The sequence below is a fragment of the Saccopteryx bilineata genome, chromosome 10 (genome assembly GCF_036850765.1).
Source record: "Saccopteryx bilineata isolate mSacBil1 chromosome 10, mSacBil1_pri_phased_curated, whole genome shotgun sequence".
NCBI classification, from domain to species: domain Eukaryota; kingdom Metazoa; phylum Chordata; class Mammalia; order Chiroptera; family Emballonuridae; genus Saccopteryx; species Saccopteryx bilineata.
The window spans coordinates 34,147,395-34,171,194 of NC_089499.1; the positions used below are offsets into that span (position 1 = coordinate 34,147,395).

The 23,800-nt window shown below is 43.1% G+C and overlaps 1 protein-coding gene across 1 annotated transcript in view; it reads left to right on the forward strand.

The window, feature by feature from the left end:
* The window catches only part of COL6A5 (collagen type VI alpha 5 chain), a 111,593-nt gene that overhangs the window by 24,782 nt on the left and 63,011 nt on the right, over positions 1–23,800 (forward strand). Inside the window, exons 3-8 of the mRNA XM_066244768.1 lie at positions 100–699; positions 6,478–7,110; positions 13,635–14,195; positions 17,145–17,699; positions 18,044–18,619; positions 21,793–22,371. Coding sequence (XP_066100865.1) covers positions 100–699; positions 6,478–7,110; positions 13,635–14,195; positions 17,145–17,699; positions 18,044–18,619; positions 21,793–22,371 — 3,504 coding nt within the window. The remainder of the gene's footprint in view (positions 1–99; positions 700–6,477; positions 7,111–13,634; positions 14,196–17,144; positions 17,700–18,043; positions 18,620–21,792; positions 22,372–23,800) is intronic.

A 23,800-nucleotide genomic window follows, 5' to 3' on the forward strand; every position in this document is an offset into this window, starting at 1 on the left:
CTTAACATCAACTAGGACGTAGTCTCAAATGAGTACTGTGGTATGAGATGTAAAGGCTGCATAATCACCTCGTTGGGGTTTGTCATTTTATTTTGATAGACCCAGGACCTCAGTATGGAGATGTTGTGTTTCTGGTGGACAGCTCTGATCACCTGGGAATTAAGTATTTCCCTTTTGTGAAAACGTTCCTCAACAAAATTATCAACAGCCTCCCCATAGAGGCCAACAAATACCGCGTGGCCGTGGCCCAGTACAGCGACAGGCTCCACAGTGAGTTCCAGCTGAGCACCTATAAGAGCAGGAACCCCATGTTGAACCACCTCAAGAAGAACTTTGCATTCATGGGCGGCTCCCTGCGGTTGGGAAACGCTCTCCGGGAGGCTCACAGCACCTATTTCTCTGGCCCTGTGAGTGGAAGGGACAAGAAGCTGTTTCCCCCGATTTTGGTGGTCCTGGCTTCGGCCGAGTCCGAGGATGACGTGGAAGAGGCTTCCCAGGCTCTGCGGAGAGACGGGGTGAGGATCATCTCCGTGGGGCTGCAGGCGGTTCCTGAGGAGAACCTGAAGGCCATGGCCACCGCTCAGTTTCATTTCCACCTCCGGACTGCCAGAGACCTCAGCACGTTCTCCCAGAACATGACGCAGATCATCAAGGACGCGGTTCAGTACAAGGAAGGAGCCGTTAACACTGACATAAGAGGTGAGAAAGTCTTTGGTTGAGCTGTGCCCAGGCCCCGTGTGATCAGATCTGCATCTCTCTACCCTCATCTCTTCCAACTCCTATTCTGGTTTTCATAAAGAGCCAGGCTGAAGAAGTACTGGAAATTCCTAACATCGTTGTCTACTCTTACTCACTTCTGCTTTTTGCTTGTGCCCTTTTCTCTGGCTCAAATCGTCTTGTGCCCCTCTGTGTTCTTACAGCTTGGATCACTTGTCATCACTTCAACCTCAACCATACAGTCATATTCAAGTCTTGGAAGGCTTTCCTTTCAAATTTCTTTTTGGGTCCCACAGTTCCTTGTGCACATTTGATGACAGCAGCACTTCCTATGCTGTGTAAATTCCCATTTCTATGTTCGTCCCCCAACCAATGGACTGGTAGCACCTTGAGGGCAGAATTGGAAACTTATATGTATTTATCTCCACATTCTTTTTTTTTTTTTTTCATTTTTCTGAAGCTGGAAACAGGGAGAGACAGTCAGACAGACTCCCGCATGCGCCCGACCGGGATCCACCCAGCACGCCCACCAGGGGCAACGCTCTGCCCACCAGGGGGCGATGCTCTGCCCATCCTGGGTGTCGCCATGTTGCGACCAGAGCCACTCTAGCGCCTGAGGCAGAGGCCACAGAGCCATCCCCAGCGCCCGGGCCATCTTTGCTCCAATGGAGCCTTGGCTGCGGGAGGGGAAGAGAGAGACAGAGAGGAAGGCGTGGCGGAGGGGTGGAGAAGCAAATGGGTGCTTCTCCTGTGTGCCCTGGCCGGGAATCGAACCCAGGTCCTCCGCACGCTAGGCCGACGCTCTACCGCTGAGCCAACCGGCCAGGGCTATCTCCACATTCTTTGGGCGTACACAATGCCTGACAGTGAGCTGGTGATATATTTCTTAATGAGTGAATACAAGAGTCTTACAGGTAAGAAAATAAGATGCTTCGTCTGTTCCCTTTCTCTCCTAGTCCTGGCAAGGTGTGAAACATGCAGTAATTCTATAAATGCCTGTCAATTAACAGAGAGTGACACTAAATGGAAAGAGTATGATTAGAATGAGGCCAGCCAGGACCTGGCCAGTTGGCTCAGTGGTAGAGTGTCCGCCTGGCGTGCAGAAGTCCCGGCCAGGGCACACAGGAGAAGCGCCCATTTGCTTCTCCACCCCTCCCCCTCTCTTTCCTGTCTCTCTCTTCCCCTCCCTCAGCGAGGCTCCATTGGAGCAAAGATGGCCCGGGTGCTGGGGATGGCTCCTTGGCCTCTGCCCCAGGCGCTAGAGTAGCTCTGGTCGCAACAGAGCGATGCCCCGGAGGGGCAGAGCATCACCCCCTGGTGGGCAGAGCGTCGCCCCTGGTGGGCATGCCGGGTGGATCCCAGTCGGGCGCATGCGGGAGTCTGTCTGACTGTCTCTCCCCATTTTCCGCTTCAGAAAAACACACACACAAAAAAAGAATGAGGCCAGGCAGAGAAGGAAATATCCTCAGCTACAGTGGTGCCACAGAAGGGCTGCAGTCATGACTCCTACATATGCTGTGCTGACTCATCCCTTCCTTCACCATTTTTTCTCTGTTAGATGTAAAATTTCTCTAGCGAGTGTCAGGATTGGCTAACACCAAATCCTGACTCATTCTCCATCTCAGCCATCGAGTCATTTTGTGCTTATATTTTTTGCATGTAAGACACACATTTCCTTAACATTCTCATTTTTTTTTTATATTAGAATATGTCTTGCAGTTGTGCATTAAAAAAAAAAAATCCCTGAAGATCGGGCCTTCAATGATAATGTATCTTAATACAGTAGACAGGTTCTTTGAATTGAAGAATTATTGGAAATATTTCTGACAAGTTTATGGGTGAAAGAGGTCAATTAAAAGCAGCTCTGATTGCACTGACTCAGTACCCTCACTTGGATAATTTAAGCCCTCAGCTATCATATTTCCCAATGTAAAATTCTCCTGAACTTATTTTCTGAGCACCATCAAGAACATCTCAACTGACAGCACAGACCTGTCCTCTCAGGTACCATTATCCATGTTGATGCCTGTGTGTGCACATCCACTTGAGAGCAGCCCTTACCCTGGCCATTGCAGCTGGCTTCCTTTGGGGGAATGCTGATTCCCAGGACAGACAGCCATCTTTTATTATTGCTAAGCTTCCACCCACCAGAACTTCCAGTTGCCACAACAGCCTTCCCTTCAGCCCCTCAGAAATCCCTGTATTTCATGCAGGTAAGTAGATGACCCCTCATCTACTTTCATTCTTGATTTGTTAGGCCAAAAGGAGGACTTCTATGCCCCCATGACTCACAACATCTCACTTGAAAAATGCTTTATGTGTGTCTTAAGCACGTTCTCTATGAAGACCCCAAAACAGAAGATTCTTGAGTCTAAGGAGTTTTCTTGGGAGGTGATCTCAGAGAGCATCAGTAAGTTAGGAATAGGTGAAATGAGACAGGAAGCTGCACATGTGGTATCGATGAGCAGGTGAAACAGGCCAGTACACAGCTCACAGGAGGTACTCAGTAAGAGTACTGTACCAATGAGAGGCTCTAGTCATTTGCTCCAGAGTAAGGTAGAAAGAGTCCCCAGCATAATGCATTTTTCTGGCTGCTTCTGTGCTCAGTTGGCCATGGTAGGCTATTCTGAACAGGTGCTCTTCTTTGAGTTCTAAGACTCAAAGAAGTCACCTGGTGTGGTACAAAGTGCCCTGAAAATAAGGTCAAAGATCCACACAATGCCACTAGCTGGCTATGTGAACTTGGAATAGTGACATCATCTCTCTAAGCCTTGTATCAGCATCTTTATTTGTAAGATGTGGGAGTTGGGGTGACCTTGAAACTCCCTTCCTGCTCAATCATTTATCAATTTCATGACTCCAGCAATGGGCTGATTTTGTAGTCAGACCAGGCTAGGCCTTAATAACAAAATAGACTTCCTGAATAATATGAAGTTTATTTATTTCCCTTGTAATGTCATAGGGCTCCGGTTGTCCAATTGTCTTTCCTCTATTCAGATACTTAGATTGGTGGTGGCTCTTATATATTCAAATATGTCTTCCAAGGTGCCCTAGGAATTGGTGTACAACTTCTGGAATGGAAAAAAGATGGCAGATCACTCATGGGAAGATTTTATGAACTAAGCTTTGAAGAGACAAACGCTAACTACTTCTGCTTACATTTCATTGGCCAGATCTTAGTCCCATGGTCATACCTAACTGCTAGTGAGGCTAGGAGATCAGGTCTAGCTCTAAGCCCCAAAAGAGAAAATGGATTTTAGTCAGTATCTAGAAGGTTCTGCTATAGTTAGTATTGTCCCCGAGGCACCAGGGTGTCCCTTCCCCTCCACTCTCCTCATCCCTCAATCCTCCTGTCTTGGGGGAAATAGAAAGTTCTCATGGCAGCTGTGCATCCTCTGCCAGAGCAAAGAGCCTTCTGTCATCCTCCACCTTGGGAACTTTGGCGATTTCCCAACCCTGCAGACAGTTGCTTAGCCTGAGCTCTCCAGGAGAATAGAACTTGGACACTTTCTTGGAGGGTTCTGTGTGCTGAACGTGCTTTTCTTACCTCTCCTAATTTACTTTGCAGCAGTATAGAACACAAGGTTTCTCTTGACAGAACCCTATCCTTGCCTTAGGAGTTAGTAATGGAGCTTTGCTTTGGAGTCAGGGAGGCTTGGGTCAAATCCTGGCTTGACCCTTCAGAGCCTTGAGTAAGTTAGTTAACCTATGCACTTCAATTTCCTTACCTACAAAGTGAGGATGATAGTGACTACCTTATGATATGAGTGAGATGACTTGTATGGCATTTGGCACACAGGTTACTATTATTAATGATTTACAAAGAAGCACTAACCTGGGGAGTCACGCTAAGGGTTTGGTTTGGCCAACTGTATAGGGTTTAGAGTCCTTTGGCAGATTTATGAGAATTATTTTTTTTAACTTCAAAAATATTTCTGGGTCCCCACCAAGCACCAGGTATGGTAGTGACAGATAAGTAAGATGTGCCATCTGGCTTTCAGAGCTCACAATCCTAATGGGTAGTTCTTGGCAAGATTGAGCTTATCTGTTGGCTACCCCTTCCTGAGCTGTGGTTCCTCCGCCTGTGCTTAGAGTAGGAGTTTTATGTGCATACGGTGTACTCTCCCCTTGATTCCAGATTCATATAACCAAATGTTTACCTGGCATCTGTAATAGTCTCCCAAGCTTAGCATATCTGAAATGAAATTGAATTGTTCCTGCAACTTGTTTTTCCCACTATCTTTCTTAGCTTGGAAAAAGACACTGCCAACATCCATTCAGCTGTTCAGGTCAAGAAACTAGGAATTTTCCCCCCCTTCCTCTCTGTCTCTCAACATGAACATTCAATTTATCAAGTCCTTTCTGTTCTTTTTCAAGTTCATGTATCAAAACTACCCTTGTTTAATCTTATCTACTGTTATTCTTGTGTAAGAACCATTATCTCTTTTCTTGACCAGGGCAGTTGTTTCTTAATTGAGATCCCTGAATTTATTATTTCCCCTCAGTGACTGGATGATATTCAAAAGATTTCAATAAGATCATGGGATGCACTTACAATTTGGTCCTTACCTCCCTCTGATATCATTCATCATTGTTCCCCTCACCCACTGGCTCCAGCCACTCGGGGCTTCTTGCTTTGTTCCACCTTCTAGTGTTTGTTAGCCAGAATTATTCTTCCCGCAGAACAATATGTGGTGCCTGACCAGGTGGTGGTGCAGTGGATGGAGTGTCAGCTTGGGACACTGAGGACCCAGGATCGAAACCCTGAGGTTGCCAGCTTGAGCACAGGCTCACCAGCTTGAGCGTGGGGTCTCTGGCTTGAGTGTGGGATTGTAGACATGACCCCATAGTCATTGGCTTGAGCCCAAGGTCCTTGAGCAAAGAACCACTGACTCAGCTGGAACCCCTTGGTTAAGGCACATATGAGAAAGCATCAGTCAACATCTAAGGTGCCACAACTGAGTTGATGCTTCTCATCTCTCCCTTTCTATCTGTCTGTTCCTGTTTGTCTCTCTCTCTCTCTCTCTCCCTTGCAAAAAAAAGAAAGAAAGAAAAAAGAAAAAAATAACAAGTGGCTGACCCTCCTTGTCATTTATTTATCTACCCAAATGGTATACTCTCAGAGAAGCCTTCTCTGACTTCTTTATGTCTCTGAGAAGTTAGTCCCCTATACCCCCAGCATGCGAACTGACTTGAGTTACTAGCTAGCACTTATTACTGTCTGAAATATTATAATCTAGTTATCTTCCCTCCTCATACAATGTGAGCTCCCTGAGGTCAGAAATACTCCTAACTCAGTCCCTGTATTACAGTGCTTGAGGATGGTCATGGCGGTGGATGTGGAGGTGGCGGTCATGGTAAAGGTGGTAGTGCTGGTTTTGGTGGTGGAGGTGGTGGTTGGTTGGTTGTTCTAGTTGATGGTGGTTGTTGGTGGTTATTGGCAGCAATGGAGGTGGAGGCGATGTAGTCACCTTGGTAGTTCATGAAGATCATGGTGGTGATGGTAGGGTGTGATAGGAAAATCAGTAAGAAATTCTTCAGCTAGAGGGGACAGCATTGCAAAGCCTCTGAAGTCTGTGACCTTGTAAATCTTGTTCCGAATTTTTGTCTTTTGTTTATTGAAAGAAAATAGTGCTCACTTCATCTGTCATGGCTACCTCTATTTTCACTAGTGTCTTTGGGCAGTCTGTAAGTTCAAGTGCCTTTCTCACTCTGGGCCAGTGGTCTATACTAATTCTCATACTTGTTCTCTCCCCATAGTTCCTGTCCCCAGGACCTGTCAGAAGGATTCGCTGGCTGATCTTGTGTTCCTGGTGGATGAGTCACTTGGGACCAGACAGAATCTAAGGAACCTGCAGAGCTTCCTGAGGAGTGTCACCACTTCCCTGGATGTGAAGGACAACTGCATACGGCTCGGACTTATGAGTTACAGTGATGAAGCCAGGACGATTTCTTCTCTGAAGTCAAGCACAGATCAGTTCATATTTCAGGAGCAAATCCAGGAGCTCTCTGTCCGGGCTGGGAAATCCAATGCTGGGGCTGCCATTGAGAGTCTGAGGAGACAAGTCTTCTTAGAGTCAAGTGGCAGCAGAAGGGCCCAGGGCGTGCCTCAGATCGTGGTCCTGGTCACTCACAGACCCTCCGATGACGACGTGCGTGAGGCTGCGATGAAACTTCGTCTGGAGGGCGTGACTGTGCTTGCCGTGGGCATCCGTGGGGCGAACTCTACCCAGTTAGAGGAAATAGTATCTTACCCTCCGGAGCAGACGGCTTCCATGCTGAACTCCTATGCAGACTTGGAAACTTACAGTAGGAACTTCCTGAAAAAGGTCCAGAATAAAATATGGTCCCAGATTTCTATTCGTGCTGAACAAATGGATCTTGACAAAACTGGTATGTTTTAAAAAAATAATTTTCTTATTATAAAAGTAACATGAGTAATTGCCTAGGGATGGAACAGGAGCGAGGACTGAAATCATTGACTGATTACAGTGGTTGAATTTCTTTAGCATGTAAATAAATCATACCTCAATAAAATGTAAAAAAAATTAAACTGTTCATTATAAAATAGTTTAGTAGTATTGATGAACATAAAGAAGACATGAAATAGTCTGTAATCCAATCTTTTAGCTAAAACCATTCTTAACATCAACTTCTCTTGTCTTTTAGGTTACCTGTTACAATTCCATTTAGATGTAACAAAAGAAAAAAAATAACAATGATTTAAACAAAATAAAACTAGTTTTCTGTTTCATAAATAAGTCGAGAGATAAGCAGACCGAGCTGGTATAGTACACCACAGTGTCAGGGACCCTGTCTCTCCCCACCCCTCCCACCCCTTATTTTTTTGCTATTTATGGCTTTATTCCCAGAATCATAGTCCCAGTTAACCACTCCAAGTATCACATTCACATCCAGCAGGCAAGAAAAATGAAAGGTGAAAGAGAGGGCAGGCTTCCACCTCCTTCTCTTCAAGAATGTTCTCATATTACGTATGCCATTTCTGTTTACATCCCCCTGGCCAGAACTTAGTCATGTTTTACACTGCGGTAAAAATGGAAGCCTGAAAATGTAGTCTTTATTTGGGACAGCCAATAGAAAATATTTTACCGAGGTAAAAATTGGGGGTTCAATCAGTTTAGAAGAAGGAGAGAGGCTCTGGCCGGTTGGCTCAGTGGTAGAGCGTTGGCCTGGCGTGTGGAAGTCCTGGGTTCGATTCCCAGCCAGGGCACACAGGAGAAGCGCCCATCTGCTTCTCCACCCCTCCCCCTCTCCTTCCTCTTTGTCTCTCTCTGCCCCTCCCACAGCCAAGGCTCCATTGGAGCAAAGATGGCCCAGGCGCTGGGGATGGCTCCTTGGCCTCTGCCCCAGGCGCTAGAGTGGCTCTGGTCGCGGCAGAGCGTCGCCCCAGAGGGGCAGAGCATCGTCCCCTGGTGTGCAGAGCGTCACCTCTGGTGGGCGTGCCGGGTGGATCCTGGTCGGGCGCATGCAGGAGTCTGTCTGACTGTCTCTCCTGTTTCCAGCTTCAGAGAAATACAAAAAAAAAAAAAAAATGAAGGAGAGAATAGATTTTGGGGATAAGCACTATTATCTGACTTAACATTTCCTATCAGCCTATGTTATGCACTTTTGTCCTTTTCCTTAAATATTCTTTTGTGACATTTCTTTGAAGTTGGGAATAATATTCCCATCCTATGGATGAAACATAATTTGTTTAACCCTAAATTTTTGGATATATAGGTCATTGCCAATATTTTACTCTCATAAAAGTTTTGCAGGGATCATCCTTATGCACAACCATGGTTATTTTCTTGCTTTTTAAACTTTTTTCTTGTTTTTTCTTCTACCATCCTGGTGAAGGATATCTAGTTAAGATGCTTGTGAATCTGCTATAGTTTCATTGAGCTCTCTTCAAAGGTATGTGCCAAGAGGTAATTTGATATGACTGTGAGTTTAGCTAATTCTGGGATATCTGCCATCTTCACACATTTACTGGGCAGATAAAATGCTTCCAAAAAATTGGAACTGGAATTTGTCAGCACTCAAGTGGAATAGAATTTTAATCTTCCAATGATATTAAAGGCTAATTTTAAGCTCAGAGCAGTCAATGGAAGGTTGAAGGATGCATCCTGAGTCAGGCCTGGGTTTTTCTGGCATGTATAAATAACAAGGCAGCAGCAAGAAACAAGTCCGCTATTACCTCCTGAGTGACTTATAGAGGACTCTCTCAGAGTGGCAGCCACCTCAGTCTAGTTCCAACCATTAGGGCAAGGGGGATGTGTAGTGTGGTCTCAGGGAGTATGCAAGGATATGAGAAAAAAAACTACTATTGTCATTATAGAATTTCTAAATGGAAAGATATGGGGTCAAGCCTAGGGCAAGGGTCACCCAAGGGAATGGCTATCTTTCCTGAAACCTCAGCAAGTGACTTATTATTAATTCAGTGGCTCTCAAATGTCAGTACCTTAGATTGAGTTCCTCAGAAGTCAGACAAAAACTGGAGAGTGGTAGGGAAGTGAGGACAGAGGACCAGGGCGGAAGGATTATAAGCAAAGCCTCATAGAGGGTCAGTTCCATGGGACCATCCCAGAAGCAGTGTTGGTTAAACTTTAGAGTTGTCAAAGTTCAGAGGGCAGTGTGGCTAGAGAATTTTTGTTCTAGCTCACATGAGGGAATACAAATTTCCAGACACACTTCTGGTTCAAGTGCCAAAAGCAGCCTGCCTTCAAGCAGACATTGCTGCTGCTAGCTGATGGAATGAAATCATGGGGAACCGATGTGTATGAAAATGGTAAAGAATTTGAGGGGTGACAGGCAGAGCACCAACAGTATCTGCTGTAAATTAATCAGTTTCCCAATGAGCCTGTAAATAATTTAGTGACCTATATCCTACCTTCAACTAATGAGTCAGCCTCAGGGTAGGGCCTGGGCACCCGCATTTTAGCAAGCTCCCCAACCCCAACAAACTTGTGCTAGCAGCGTATTTTTTAAAACTTATTGTGTTCACATGGTTTCAAGTGTTCTACTCAGTAGAACATCCTCTGCAGTATTTGAGAACCACTGCTTTAGTGATTTTGCCTTGGACTAGAGGGTAGTGGCCAGCTCTGTCATTTCAGAACGGTCAAACCCAGGGAAGCAATCTAGATCGATTTAGTCACTGTTCTATCTACCACATCTGGCCTATAGTAACATCCAATTTATTAAATATAACTTCATTAAATCAAGGGAAGACTCACATTAGTGAAACCAAGAGGCTAATGTATAGAGAAAGAACAATAAATACCTTTATGGTGCCCTGGCCGGTTGGCTCAGTGGTAGAGCGTCGGCCTGGCGTGCGGAAGTCCCAGATTCGATTCCCGGCCAGGGCACACAGGAGAGGCGCCCATCTGCTTCTCCACCCCTCCCCCTCTCCTTCCTCTCTGTCTCTCTCTTCCCCTCCCGCAGCCAAGGCTCCATTGGAGCAAAAGATGGCCCCGGGCTCTGGGGATGGCTCCTTGTTCTCTGCCCCAGGCGCTAGAGTGGCTCTGGTCGCGAAAGAGTGACACCCGGATGGGCAGAGCATCGCCCCCTGGTGGGCATGCCAGGTGGATCCCGGTTGGGCGCATGCGGGAGTCTGTCTGACTGCCTCCCTGTTTCCAGCTTCAGAAAAATACAAAAAAAAAAAATACCTTTATGGTGACAACTGTCAATGCCAAGGGCCTGGCCATTCATGTCCTCTGAGAAGTACATCCTCTCCCTATAGTCACGCCAAATGAGAAGCTGACTGTAATCAGACAGCCGGAGGTTGTGGGAGTACAACAAGGGAGGTGGTTTTATCATTGAAATGTCTAGTGGCATCCAATTGGTTGGCTGACTATTTTAAAATCAAATATGTAGATCCATATTTTTATCTATCACTCTATATAACTGTATAGGTGAGTCCCAGGGTCAGGGGATATATTCTTCTTCAACACAGTCCAATAGCGTGTTTTCTGATGATGGAAATATTCCATGTTGCACTGTCTAACATGATGACTGCTGGGGGTGCCACATGGAGCCTTTAGCACCTGAAATGTGGCTAGTGTGACTGAAGAGCTGATTTTTAAACTTTAATTTTAAAATAGTTTAGTTTCAAGTTGACATTTTAATAGCAACAGGTGACTACTGGCTAGTGTGTTGGACAGCCCAGCTCTAGGCGCGGTTAGATGGGCATGGCCATGATTGCCCACTGTGACCCATATTTTCTCTCCTTCATTGCTGAGCACCACTAGCTTCTTTCTGAAAAAACACCTAATTCTTCTTTATAAGGTACATAAATCAATGCATTCTGGTGCTGTCAAGTTTTTCTGGCCTGAGATCAACCCTGTTTTTTTTTTTTTTTTGCAGATAAGTGCTTATCTTCGCTCTAATGCTTTATGTGTTAATATCGTAGTTTAATTTTCAGGGTCCAACTTATTTTCAGTATTTCTGGTTTCTTAAGGACCAACTCCTCATAGCTTGAAGTGTTGTCAATAGCTATAAATTCCCCAAAGGCTGTCAAGATATAAAATATTTCTGAAATGACTAACTTGTCCTGTATTTTAAAAATCTTTTCATATACTCAAACAGATAATTACATAAATAACCAAAAAGTTAAAAGTATGCTCTTTCTCCAACTCAATTACAATGAATGACTAGATAGAGTTGTAAATAGGCAATTAGGAAAGTTAAAGTGCTTTTCCATAGAATCTGCTCAACAAAAGAAGAAACATTGAGAGCTCTTTTATTTGAAAATCTCTGTTGAAATCTTGAGATATCCCAGGCCTACTAGGCAGAAGCAGAGAACTAGGCAAAGCCTCTGCTTTGATGGAGCTGGTCCTCAGTGGCGGAAAACAGGCTGTGCTCATGAACAAATGAATAAGAAATTTTCAGAAAGAAATGGGTATCATCAAGAAAACAGGCAGGGTCTTAGGATAGACAATGATTGATGTACTTTAGCTGGAGAGGAAGAGAAGGACTTTTTGCAGAACAGACATTTGAGTTGGCATATTCATGATGAGATGAAAAAGAACTGGCCATGTGAATCTTTGGGGAAAGAATATTCCAAGAAGAGAGAAGGGCAAGTGCAAAAGCCCTGGGGCACAGAGTGCAGAAAGAAGCCCAGTGTGATCGGAGCACAGAAAGTAAGATGAAGAATTATTGGAAATAGGCTGAGAGAGGAAAGTAGGGAAAAAGAGCAGGCCAATTTTTTTATTTTTAAATTCTAAGTTATTTAAATAGGAAGGTAATATGATCTGGTTCTAGTTTTAGATATACTGTCCTAATTGCTCTGGAAAGAAGAGGTTATTGGGGAAGTAAGAACAGGAGGTCATCTGTCCCACCCTGTTTCTCAATAAATGATAAGGCATTACTATCTAAAAAGGCAGATGTCAATCCTAGAAAAACAATCTGACTTAGAGCCTAGAGACTTGGGGATCTGGTTCTTCCTTTTTAATTTACCAGCTGTGTGTCTTTTTAGCCTTAGACCAGTGGTTCTCAAACTTTTTGAAGTTGGGGCACATTTAAAATCCTACAAATAACTGTAGGCGTACTGTATACAAATTTCTGAGAAATATGTTATAATAATTAAGTCAAATATTAAAGAAAAAAATGTAAGTCCAAGTGTGTTTACATGGTAATTAAACAAAACAAATATGACAAAATTAAATTTATTCTGACATTAAAAAACATTTTTATGTTACATTTTTTGAGTTGTGCTTTTTAGAATTTGTAAAAAAGGGGTTAAAAAATTAAAAGAAATGACAAAAAAGTTATCTTTTTATATATATAGATACATTCTTAGTGAGATTTAGTAAATTTGGCAGGTCCCAGTGCGAATGTGTTTTTTCATTCTTGTGTTTATGAGAAACATGAGCCTGATATGTCCTAGTGATTTCTTCAGTGTTTGGGCATCTATTTGAAAGGCAAACTCATTTCCTCATTAATACATTGAAGAATTCCTCTCTTTTTACTCTTAATTGTGTTGAGTGCAGAAAACCCCCACCATACATATCATCTTAACTTTACACCAAACAAAGGATAGAAGAAACTTGCCTCCAGTCTTTTTGGGGAACACAGGGTGGGGGGTAGTGTAAACAATCCAGTACCACCACAGTTTAAGAGGCAAGTGAGGTGGGGGGTTGAGCACACTGTCAGTTTACAGCCAATTCCCCACACCTCTGTCCCCCAAAAATCTAAACTCTAAAAGCTCTGTTGGTTTTTTGGTCCCCAACAGGCACATATTTCTCTGGAATACCATAGGACACATCTGAAAACCTTCTAGGACGCACCAGTGCACCCTGGCACACACTCTGAGAACCACTGCCTTAGACAAACCACTGGGCCTCCCTGTCTTAATTTTCTTACAAGGTTGTTGCAAATTTTAAAGGAGAAAGTGGGCATGAATGGGCTCGATGAGATACAGAGGCTCTGTGCCAACCTGAACTGTCCCCATTGTTTAGACCAGGGGTCCCCAAACTTTTTACACAGGGGGCCAGTTCACTGTCCCTCAGACCATTGGAGGGCTGGACTATAAAAAAAAAACTATGAACAAATCCCTATGCACACTGCACATATCTTATTTTAAAGTAAAAAAAAAAAAAAAAACAGGAACAAATACAATATTTAAAATAAAGAACAAGTAAATTTAAATCAACAAACTGATCAGTATTTCAATGGGAACTATGCTCCTCTCACTGACCACCAATGAAAGAGGTGCTCCTTCCGGAAGTGCGGCGGGGGTCGGATAAATGGCATCAGGGGGCTGCATGCGGCCCGCGGCCCGTAGTTTGGGGACCCCTGGTTTAGACCCTTCCCAGCCTCATGTTCCTCTACAAAACCTGCTTGCAAATTTCTCTCCAGATTCTTTATAATTAACAAAGAACGCACCTTCACTTTTTATTTTCTGTTTTGTTTTGCAGGCTGTGTGGATACAAAAGAGGCCGATTTGTATTTCCTCATTGATGGTTCAACCAGCATCCAGAAAGAGCACTTTGAGCAAATCCAGGAATTTATGTTGGGGGTGATAGACCTGTTTAGCATTGGCCCAGACAAAGTCCGAGTTGGGGCCGTGCAGTATTCGCATGAGAAGAGAGTGGAATTCGATATCCATGTTTATACTAATAGTGCGAACTTAAGACAGGCTGTTTTGAACCTCAAGCAACTCAAAGGCAGAACGGCTACTGGGGCAGCCCTGGATTTCATGCAGCAGAGAATAAGGGAGGGAAGGAAGCAGAGGTCAAGCGAGGTTCCCTGCCACCTCATTGTGCTGACTGACGGGAGGTCTCAGGACAGCGTCCTGGAGCCTGCAGAGCGACTGAGGGCCGAACACGTCATCATTCATGCCATTGGCATTGGGGAGGCTAACAAAGCACAGCTGCTCCAGATCGCTGGGAAAGAGGACAGGGTTAACTTCGGGCAGAACTTCGATTCTTTAAAAGGCATCAAAAATGACGTCGTTCACAGCATCTGCACTGAGAAAGGTATGCAAAACCTAAACGGCTTTACTTTCTCTACTTCATTAGTTGCTTCAGTCAGACCGTTTGTTGGGCTGAGACATGGGGTGATGTGACCACTTGTCTGGCTAATGTTTTGCTAACTTCCCTTATCACCATGGAGGGATCCAGCCCCTCACTTTAAACCAATTGCCAAGATTGGGGAATCTCTGTATAACAGACAGCTGCCTTGGGGCCATCTTGAAAGTCAGAAGTAGAAAGGTTGCTGCAACTGTTGTGGCCTTGACAAAGCCCCTGGGGGGCATGTGAGAGACCACTCTGTGTGTGTGTATGTGTGTATGCATGTGTATGTACGATGCATGCACTAATTGAGGCAGATTAATACAGTGGAAAGAAAATGGTCTCTGGCTTTAGGGAGATTAGGGTTCCACTCCTTTTCTACTTGAACTTTAAACTTCCTGCTCTGTGAGGATAATACCTACACCAGAGACTTCTTCTAGGTTCAGCCTAATACACACCAACCATTATTTCTCTATTATGAATGCATGTCCTAGTATACATGTAACTTATTATTTATTTTTTTTATAATGATTTGCATTTTTTGAACTACAAATTAAGTAACAAAAGTTAGGAAGAACAAATTTTCAACTTCTTGTAACTGATGATTATTTATTTTTTAAATAATAGCCACCTACTAACTGAAGGTGATATGGGCTGATTGCTGGTATTAGCACATGAAAATGTTGTCTACTGAGAAGCATGGTAACTTGCTGGTTAGGAGAAAGGATGCTGGAATAAAAGAGTCAAAGTTCAAAGCCCAGCTTTATCACTTAGCTGTGGACCTAGAATAGGTTACTTACTGTTACCTGCCTTGGTCCCTTAGGTATAGCCTTATTGTGAAGCTTAAAGGTAATAATGCCTATGGAGCACTTGCAGGAATGCCTGGCACATAGTAAGTGCTACATAAAAGTTGGCTATTGCAGGCCCTGGCCAGTGGCTCAGTGGATAGAGTGTCAACCCAGCGCACCAGGGTCACTGGTTCAATCTCGGGGTCTCTGGTTTAAGCCTTGGTCAGGGCACATATGAAAAGCAATCGATGTCATAAGTAAGTGGAACAATGAGAGTTGATGCTTCCCTCTCTCTCTCCCTTCCTCCTTCTCTCTACACAAGTTAGCTATTGTAGAAGTTGGTTAAGGCGTTCACTGATGGGGAAAGGAAAAGAAATCTCACTTATTTGAACTTACAAAAGTAAAAAATGTGTTGGAATTTTTTCTGAGTTTTCAAATCAAAAGTAAAATAAATAAGCAAATAAATAGCATTCATCACCATATCCTACATCACAATTTTGTTCATTGTTCTCTCTGTTGTGGATAGTAATGTAAGGGCCAGAGTTCAGTTTTAAAGTACAAGAGTAAAAGGTCCCAAACATTTTGGGGGGTTGATGTCAAGAGAAGCAAAAGGGTTTCAGAAAACATAAAGTAGATTGCATCTCCGATCCTCTCAAGGGAGAAGAAGGGCCTGGGCAAATCTGAGGTGCTGCTGTATATCTCTCATAGGTCAGGGAGTTGCAGTTTGGGGGCTGAAGACTGGCACACTTGAAGAATGAGACAAGCTGTGGACAAGGAAATGAGCCATAAGATGATAAACAGAGAGGCAGGAAAACAAAGGGGCCCGAGGCCAAGGGCCTAGAAAAAACACTGGTTAGTCTCAAAGTAGATGTGGATGGAGTGAGACCCCAAACGGCACAACACAGATCATTATTTCTTCCTTGATTAAGAGTCTAATGTATGCAGTCTAAGCAGTCCAGGTCTGGTAGACCGGCTGTTCCATGCTTAATACATAGCTTCCATCTTTAGGTCAAAGTGAAGTTCTATTTCTCATGACCTTGCATTTGTGAAAAGGGAGAAAGGGCCAGGGGAGCCCATCACATTGAATTTTTTTCATGTTAAGACTCAGAAGTGATCAAATTACTCTTGCTTATGTCTATTGGCCCAAACTTAGTCACAGGACCACTCTTGCTTCAAGGAAGGCTGGGAAATTAGTCTTTACTTGGACAACCATCTACCTAGCTGAAACGTTATTGTCATAGTAAAGTGGGAGAACAGATATTAGAAGGCAGGAAATAGTCTCTGTTACAAATAGATACAAGGAAGTAGAGCCTGTGAATAGTAAACCACATGTAAAAGTCTACTGCATAGAAAGCAGTGAGAGAGACTTCCATACTGCACAGCAGTGGGACTTCGCCCAGGCCACAAACATCATCCACCTTCCTATTTATGACTTTCAAGATGGCCCCAGGGAGATACATATATATATGAGTGTGTGTGTATGCCAATTTCTGTCAGAGCATCTACAAATTTTATGTATAAATAAAGGAACAGTCCATATAGGATTGCTATGTGCTTACTAATGCGCTTATCTTTAGTAAAAACTTTTTACCACAGTTTCTAATATTGATTTATACTGTTTATCAAATAACTTGCAGTTATTCCAGAAAGTAATTCTATGCAAAGATTACTTAAATTTTTTAAAGAATATACATAAAACATTGGAATATCTGTTCTATGAGTGCAGAGAATTGATTGCTTTTTCTCTGATTCCTCTTTTTTTTTTTTTTTTTTTTTGATCACTGTTGCATCCTTAACACATAGCTTGACAATTGGCATTTTATACACTTCAAGAATTATGAATGAATAAATGAATTATGCATGTATGCGTGAATAAGTGATATACACTTTGAAAGTTACATTTTTTCTTTAAAACTTCTTGGATAGTTCTCAATGAATTTCTCATTTAAGGTTCTAGTCAGCAGACTTTTAGTAAAAAAATGAATAAACTTTTAAATGCAATAGCAGTTGCTTGAATTAATTTTCAATGTTTTCTAATTAATACACTTTTTTTTCTGCTTTACTGTTTCTACATATTCTGAGTGCCTTGCCAACCTTGTTTGTTTCTCATCGTTTTGACAACATGCAGGATGTGAAGACATGAAGGCTGACATCATGTTTCTGGTGGACAGTTCTGGCAGTATAGGACCGGAAAATTTTGAGAAAATGAAAGCCTTCATGAAAAACCTGTTAACTAAGATTCAAATTGGTCCAGACAAAACTCAGATTGGCGTTGTTCAGTTCAGCGGTTATACTAAGGAAGAATTCCAGCTTAATCAATACTCTACACAAAAACAATGTTCTGATGCAATAGACAGAATGTCTCCCATTGGCCAAAACACTCTGACCGGAGAAGCATTAACCTCTATAGACGAATATTTCACCCATCCCAAGGGAGCCCGTCCTGGGATCAAAAAGTTTCTCATTCTTATCACGGATGGAGAAGCACAGGATGATGTGAGAGGCCCTGCTCTAGCTCTTCGGGGCAAAGGTGTGACCATCTTCTCTGTGGGGGTGTATGGTGCCAACAGGACTCAGCTGGAGGAGATCAGTGGGGATGGCAGCCTGGTCTTCCACGTTGAGAAATTTGATCATCTAAAGGCAATAGAAAGAAAACTCATCTTTCAGGTGTGCGCTCTTTATGGTAAGTGACCCTGTTTTCCTTCAGGTCTCAAGGATGTGAGCTAGGCATGACTTGATGATATTTATGATTCAGTTTCTATATCTGTAGGAACCTACATAGTTAGTTAGCCCCCAGTGGAGATAAGGACACAAATGTCCTTGGAATAGTGAGCTGGGCAAGTTGTACATCTCTGAGCCTCAGCTTCTTTCTCTGTAAGATGGCAACAGCCACCTCTAAGAACTAAGTGAGGCTCCATGTTTGGCACATGGTAGGCTCATGGCAAAGGTTAGTTTGCTTCCCTTCTCCACTGTCTGTGTAGAATGCCCTGTGGAAAGTTTGTGATGCTGGCTTCATTCTTCTTCCAGATTGTAAAAGCATCAGACGGTTAGACATTGTGTTCGTGCTGGATCATTCAGGTAGCATCAACCCAGAACAGCAAGAAAGCATGATTAACCTGACTGTCCATTTGGTGAATAAAGCGGACGTTGGCAGGGACCGAGTTCAGTTCGGAGCTGTCAAATACTCTGACCAGCCTGAAGTTCTTTTCTACCTCAACACATACTCAGAGCGATCAGCAATTGTTCAGAATCTGAGGCGGCTCAGGGCCACGGGTGGGAGAACTTACACTGCCAGGGCTCTCGATTACACAAATGACCTGTTCACGGAGAAACATGGCAGTCGCATCAAGCGAAACGTGAATCAGATGCTGATCATCATCACTGACGGGAAATCCCATGACCGAAGTCAGCTCAATGACACAGCACTGAAATTAAGGGATAAAGGCATCATCATCTATGCAGTGGGGGTAGAAGAGGCTGACCAAAATGAACTTGAGGCTATGGCGGGGAATAAGAAGAATGCTATCCACGTAGGTCATTTTGACAAACTGAAAGAAATTTACCTGCCTCTACAGGAAAGAGTGTGTACCAATGCACAAGAGGGTAAGTTGTAATTTTTAAACTTTTTTTTTATGGGGGTAGCAATAAAAGTTTAAGCAAAATGTAAATTATGTATTGGCTTCCAATTACCAGGGGTGTCATGGGCTGAACACTCTTCTACTTGGGCTACGTGTTTTTCTCATCTCTAAAAGAAATGCATTGGTTGAGCGAGACTCTAAAGGTCTCCTCCCACCACAGTATGCATTGAAGAGATGATAGAAGAAGGTTTCAGAGGCATTCCTTGCTGTTTTGCCATCTCATTGCCTTTGTCTTGGCAGAAGGGAACTCTCCTTTAGGCTGTGTTCACCTTACCTCATTTGCTGGCAATTGTGTGCCACTCCATTTGCTTAAAGGTCTCAATGCAGCCACTGGGCATTGGTTTCAGGCCAAACTCAAGTGGAGAGTTTCATGATTTAAACCAGGCGTCGGGAACCTATGGCTTGCAAGCCAGATGTGGCTCTTTTGATGGCTGCATCTGGCTCACAGACAAATCTTTAATTAAAAAAATAATAACGTTAAAAATATAAAACATTCTCATGTATTACAATCCATTCATTTCCTACCGCTCATGTTCATGGTTGCGGGTGGCTGGAGCCAATCACATCTGTCCGCTGGGGACAACATGAAATTTTAATTGGATAATACATAACATACACGGGTCATTGTATGGCTGTCATGGAATTATATTTTAAAATATATGGCGTTCATGGCTCTCTCAGCCAAAAAGTTTCCCGACCCCTGATTTAAACAGATAAACGTTTGTCTTCAAGGATCCAGGGCCCTTTAAAATGGATTATAAGCATTCTACAGGTCCATAGGATATTCAAGTGGTCTACTGTGCTTTTTTCTGGTTGAGAGCCACTAGTACAGAGGGAAGAATATGGGAGTTCAATGCAGGATTGTGGAGACTGGCTTCTAGGAACAAGGAGGGCAGGGGCCTGAGCTGATTCCAGGAGGTTAGGGTAGGCTGGAGACAGCACAGCTGAATGAGGAGAGGGTGAGATTTGCCATTTGAACTCAAAGCAGCAGAGATTGACAAGTTATCAAGGAAGGCCTCCTTGGAAGGTAAGAATTCTGGTCATGTACTGGCCTAGGCCATCAAACCTGGCAAATGAAGCAATCAACTAATTTCCTTTCTTCTTTTCTTCTTCACTCCATTCCTGCAGACTCCCTTCTCCTCTTCCCTTTCTCCTTTCTTCTTTACCCTCTACCAGTTTGAAATCTATTTTTGAACTCAACATAAATCATGTTTCTAAGACTGACATTAACCCACCTCCCATCTTGGTAAGCAGTCCAACAACTTCAAATGAAACCTTCCGCCCAGTCCTGTGACAGATCGGCACTTGCTGTGCAGAATGAAACTATGCCTGACTGCGATAGCTCTACCTTACTTAAGTAAGCAATAAATTCATCTTCTGGTATCACACATTGAATGATGGTATTATCTTTAACCGAGGAAAAAAGTATGACTTTTTTCCAAGGCACTGGGACTATCTCAATTATTTGCCTGTTCTGGCCTTGTCCTATCCTGAAACCTGTTCTAGGACTACCATTTATATCGCCACCTCCCAGCCTATTCTCAACACTAGGTGATCTTTCTAATACACACTGGACTGTCACTGCTCTGCTAACAGTTTACAAGTTCTAAACTCCTGAGTTCCACCTGGCACCTACCCACCTCTCTAATTTATTGATTGCCCTTCCCCTCTTCAGAATCTCTACTCTCATTTTGAAATTCCTCTACAACATCTTTGCATGCACTATTCTACCCACCACGAACATGTCAGCCCACCACCTCCCCTGGCTACCTCTAGTTTGTCTTGTGTGTTTCAGCCTTTGTTTGCTAGTTTTCTGACTCAACACCCAACAGTGTCCCCACTATGTCCTCCAACTCCTGTACCTTCTATTTTTCCTGAGGGTAGCATGTAACACATATTTACTATTTCCTTATCTGTATCTGTCAGAAGACTAGGAGCTCCTTGGACAGGCTTGGCCTCTTGTTTATCCTTGGATCCTCACCAAATCTAGTAATTACAAGGATGACAGTATTTCCCTAGCAGTAGGGGAGTTCTTTTATTCTCATCTTTTCTGCCTACCTTTTGGAGGTGGTTGCTGAAGTTGAGTGGAGGATGCAAGAAGTTTTTTAGGGATCTGCATTTGTGAAAGAAAAGGGGAAGGAAGGATGGGCGAAAGTCAAACAGAGATACCTGACAAAGCTCCACATCTGGCAGGAAGCTCCCGAGTAAGTATTGCCCATCAGAGTTGCATCAAACTAGAACAACTAGGTCTTTATATGCCCTTCTCGTTTAGTGCTTAGATGTGGGATGCCCTGGTAAGGGTGTGGCCACTGGCAAGGCATCACTCTGCATTGAGGCTGACCGTGAAGGAGCTGGCAGCTTAGAGGCTGTCTGCTGACCATACTTTCACAGCTGGACAGCAGGCCCTTCCTTGAAGGTCTATCCAGGCAGCCCATCACTGAGTCTGTTATACTGCCATTATAAGGAATTGTGTGACACTGTGCATTCTGTTATCTCAATTACCTTTAGTAATTACTTTAGTGCTGCCTCTACCCCTGCCATTGCATTTGATTGGAACTGAGTAGAGCAGATCATTTATTGGCTATGGGTCCTTTTCACATTGAACTTCATGAAGATGCCCCCATGCCCCGTTTACTGGCCATTAGCACTTGTCCCATAACGTTTTAGTATTTCTGTGATGATATTATTTTTAAAAACTTATAGTAGAAAAAAGTGCTGAATTTAAGCATAAAGAGGATCAAGAGGTCCAAGAACATAGTAATGGTATAATCTTAGGCAGGTCACTTAATCTCAGAATTCCATTTCTGTATCTATAAAATTACAATAATTGTTCATAAGGGGTCATAAATATTCACTGTTATTGTATGACAGAAACATTTTAGACTTTCTTTTTCTGAGTAGCTTTTATTGTCAAATGAATCATATAAATAAAAAATTTGAAACAAAGCCTCTTACCTTTCTCATTCTTGCTGTTTTTCTTTCTCTTTGAGAACCAATTGGTGATTCTCTCTTCTATTAACTTATCTCAATTCGCTGCTAATGTGGGTATTTACTGAAGCAATTTGAGTATTTGAATAAAAGGGAATTTTTAGAATGATCTATGAGGAGAATAATTGATATATATTTTTCTAATTGCAGCCTGCAAAATTCAAGAAGCTGATGTGATTTTCCTTTGTGATAGCTCTGACCTGATATCTGATTTTGACTTTGCTACCCTGACAACTTTCTTGTCAGACCTAATTGATAATTTTGACGTGCAGTCGCAAAGAATGAAAATTGGGATGGCTCACTTTGGAAGCCTCTACCAAGAAATTATTGAGCTGAAAAGCTCTCTGACGAAAACCCAGTGGAAGACTCGAATTCAAACTATCAATAGGACCAAGGGGATGCCAGAAATCAACCTGGCCCTTAGCAAAGTGAGCTTTATGTTTTATCCATCTGTTGGTGGGAGAAAAAATGCTGGCGTCCCTCAGACTTTGGTTCTGATTACATCTGGGGATCCCCAGGAGAGTGTGGAAGATTCAGTGAAAATCCTGAAAAAACTTGGAATTTGTGTCCTGGTTTTGGGCATAGGACAACATGTCCATAAGGAACAGCTTTTGCCGATAACAGGCAGTTCTGAAAAAATAATCACCTTTCCATACTTTGACAAATTAAAGGATGTGGAGGTGAAGAAAAGGATTGTCCGGGAAATCTGCCAGAGCTGTGGGAAAACCAGTAAGTATTCCCTTGCTCTTTGTTTTTATTTAATTGCATCTTCGCAGTTCTCCATTTCCCAAAGTGACTTACAATCCTGCTCTAGCAGAAGATCTTTCTAGAATAGTGTGCAGTGAGAACAGACCTATTCTCCACTTCCAGGAAATGTGGGGTCAGGCAGCCTCCCTCAGAGACAAGAAAAATGGTACAGAGGCTAGAGGAGGCCCTGGGTGTGCCCCAGTCAGCCCTGTCCACTCATTGCAATCCAATATTTATTATGCTCCTCAGATGTCTAAAGCCAGTATTTATGTTCCTTGTAGCACCTGGAATTCAATCTCCTATTTCTATCTCTCCACTTCCAGAAGTCCTAGAAAAATGCCTTGCATCCAGTTGGAACTAAGTAAAATAAATACTTGCTGATGGAATGTTTTACTATTTTAACTTTGTTAAACTATCTCATAAAGGTTTTTACGTATGTGTGTGTATATGTGGGTGTGAGAGAGAGAGTGTGTGTGTGTGCATATTTTCTTTTAATGGTGACATATTATGATTTATATAATCCTAACATAGTGAAGATTTGAACGGTCCTTAGGGATTAATTTAAATAGGTTACAAACACAAATGACCACGAAGTCCAGGTGGGTAATGTGGATGAGTCAAGAGGGCAGGAAGTGAAGATAATGAATGGAGAACAATGACCCGTTGGTAGGAATGTCACTATTCAGCTCCAGCTGAGCACAGCCCTGTGGGATTCAGGTTCTATACTCAGGGCTGGGAGCTAGGAGAATAGTGCATTAGCAAGCAGCAGTGAATAACATTTTGTGGAGTTTGCACAACTTGCAGATAGTCCTCAGAGTGCTTCTATTTCTAGAGTTGGTATGATTGAAGCCACTTTTTCCCTCAAAATGTGCTGTCTTTGCAAGCTCTCCAGATCTTTTATGTCCCATTTGGGGTGCTCAACTGGAAGCAGATTACAGTGGTGCAGAGAGCCTTGGGCCTGGGACCAGAAAGCCAGTGCTCTAACTTTGGTTAGTTGCAGTAACCTCCACGAATTGCTGTCTTCCTCATGTGTAAAATGAGCAAATGGACCGGGTCAGAGGTGGCCATCATCTGAATTGTGTTTGTTCTGTCCAGTGCCAATAAGTTGTTAAATTAGTTTACAGCTTTTAGAAATTGAAGGTTTTAAATTAAAAATGTAGATTTCAGGCTTTTCTTTGAAAAATCAGATGATCTGACAACATCGAGTCTCCTTTCCCTCATGGCTACTCTCAGCTGGAGCTCAACAGTGAACAGATGGATCATTGCCCTCCATTCATTTTCTTTATTCTCTGCCCACATGACTCACATTACATCACACCTACTTGGCTTTTGAGTTTGTGACACCTATAATAAATAATCCCTAAGGACAATTCAAATATTTAATACATTATGGTTATATGACTCATAATAT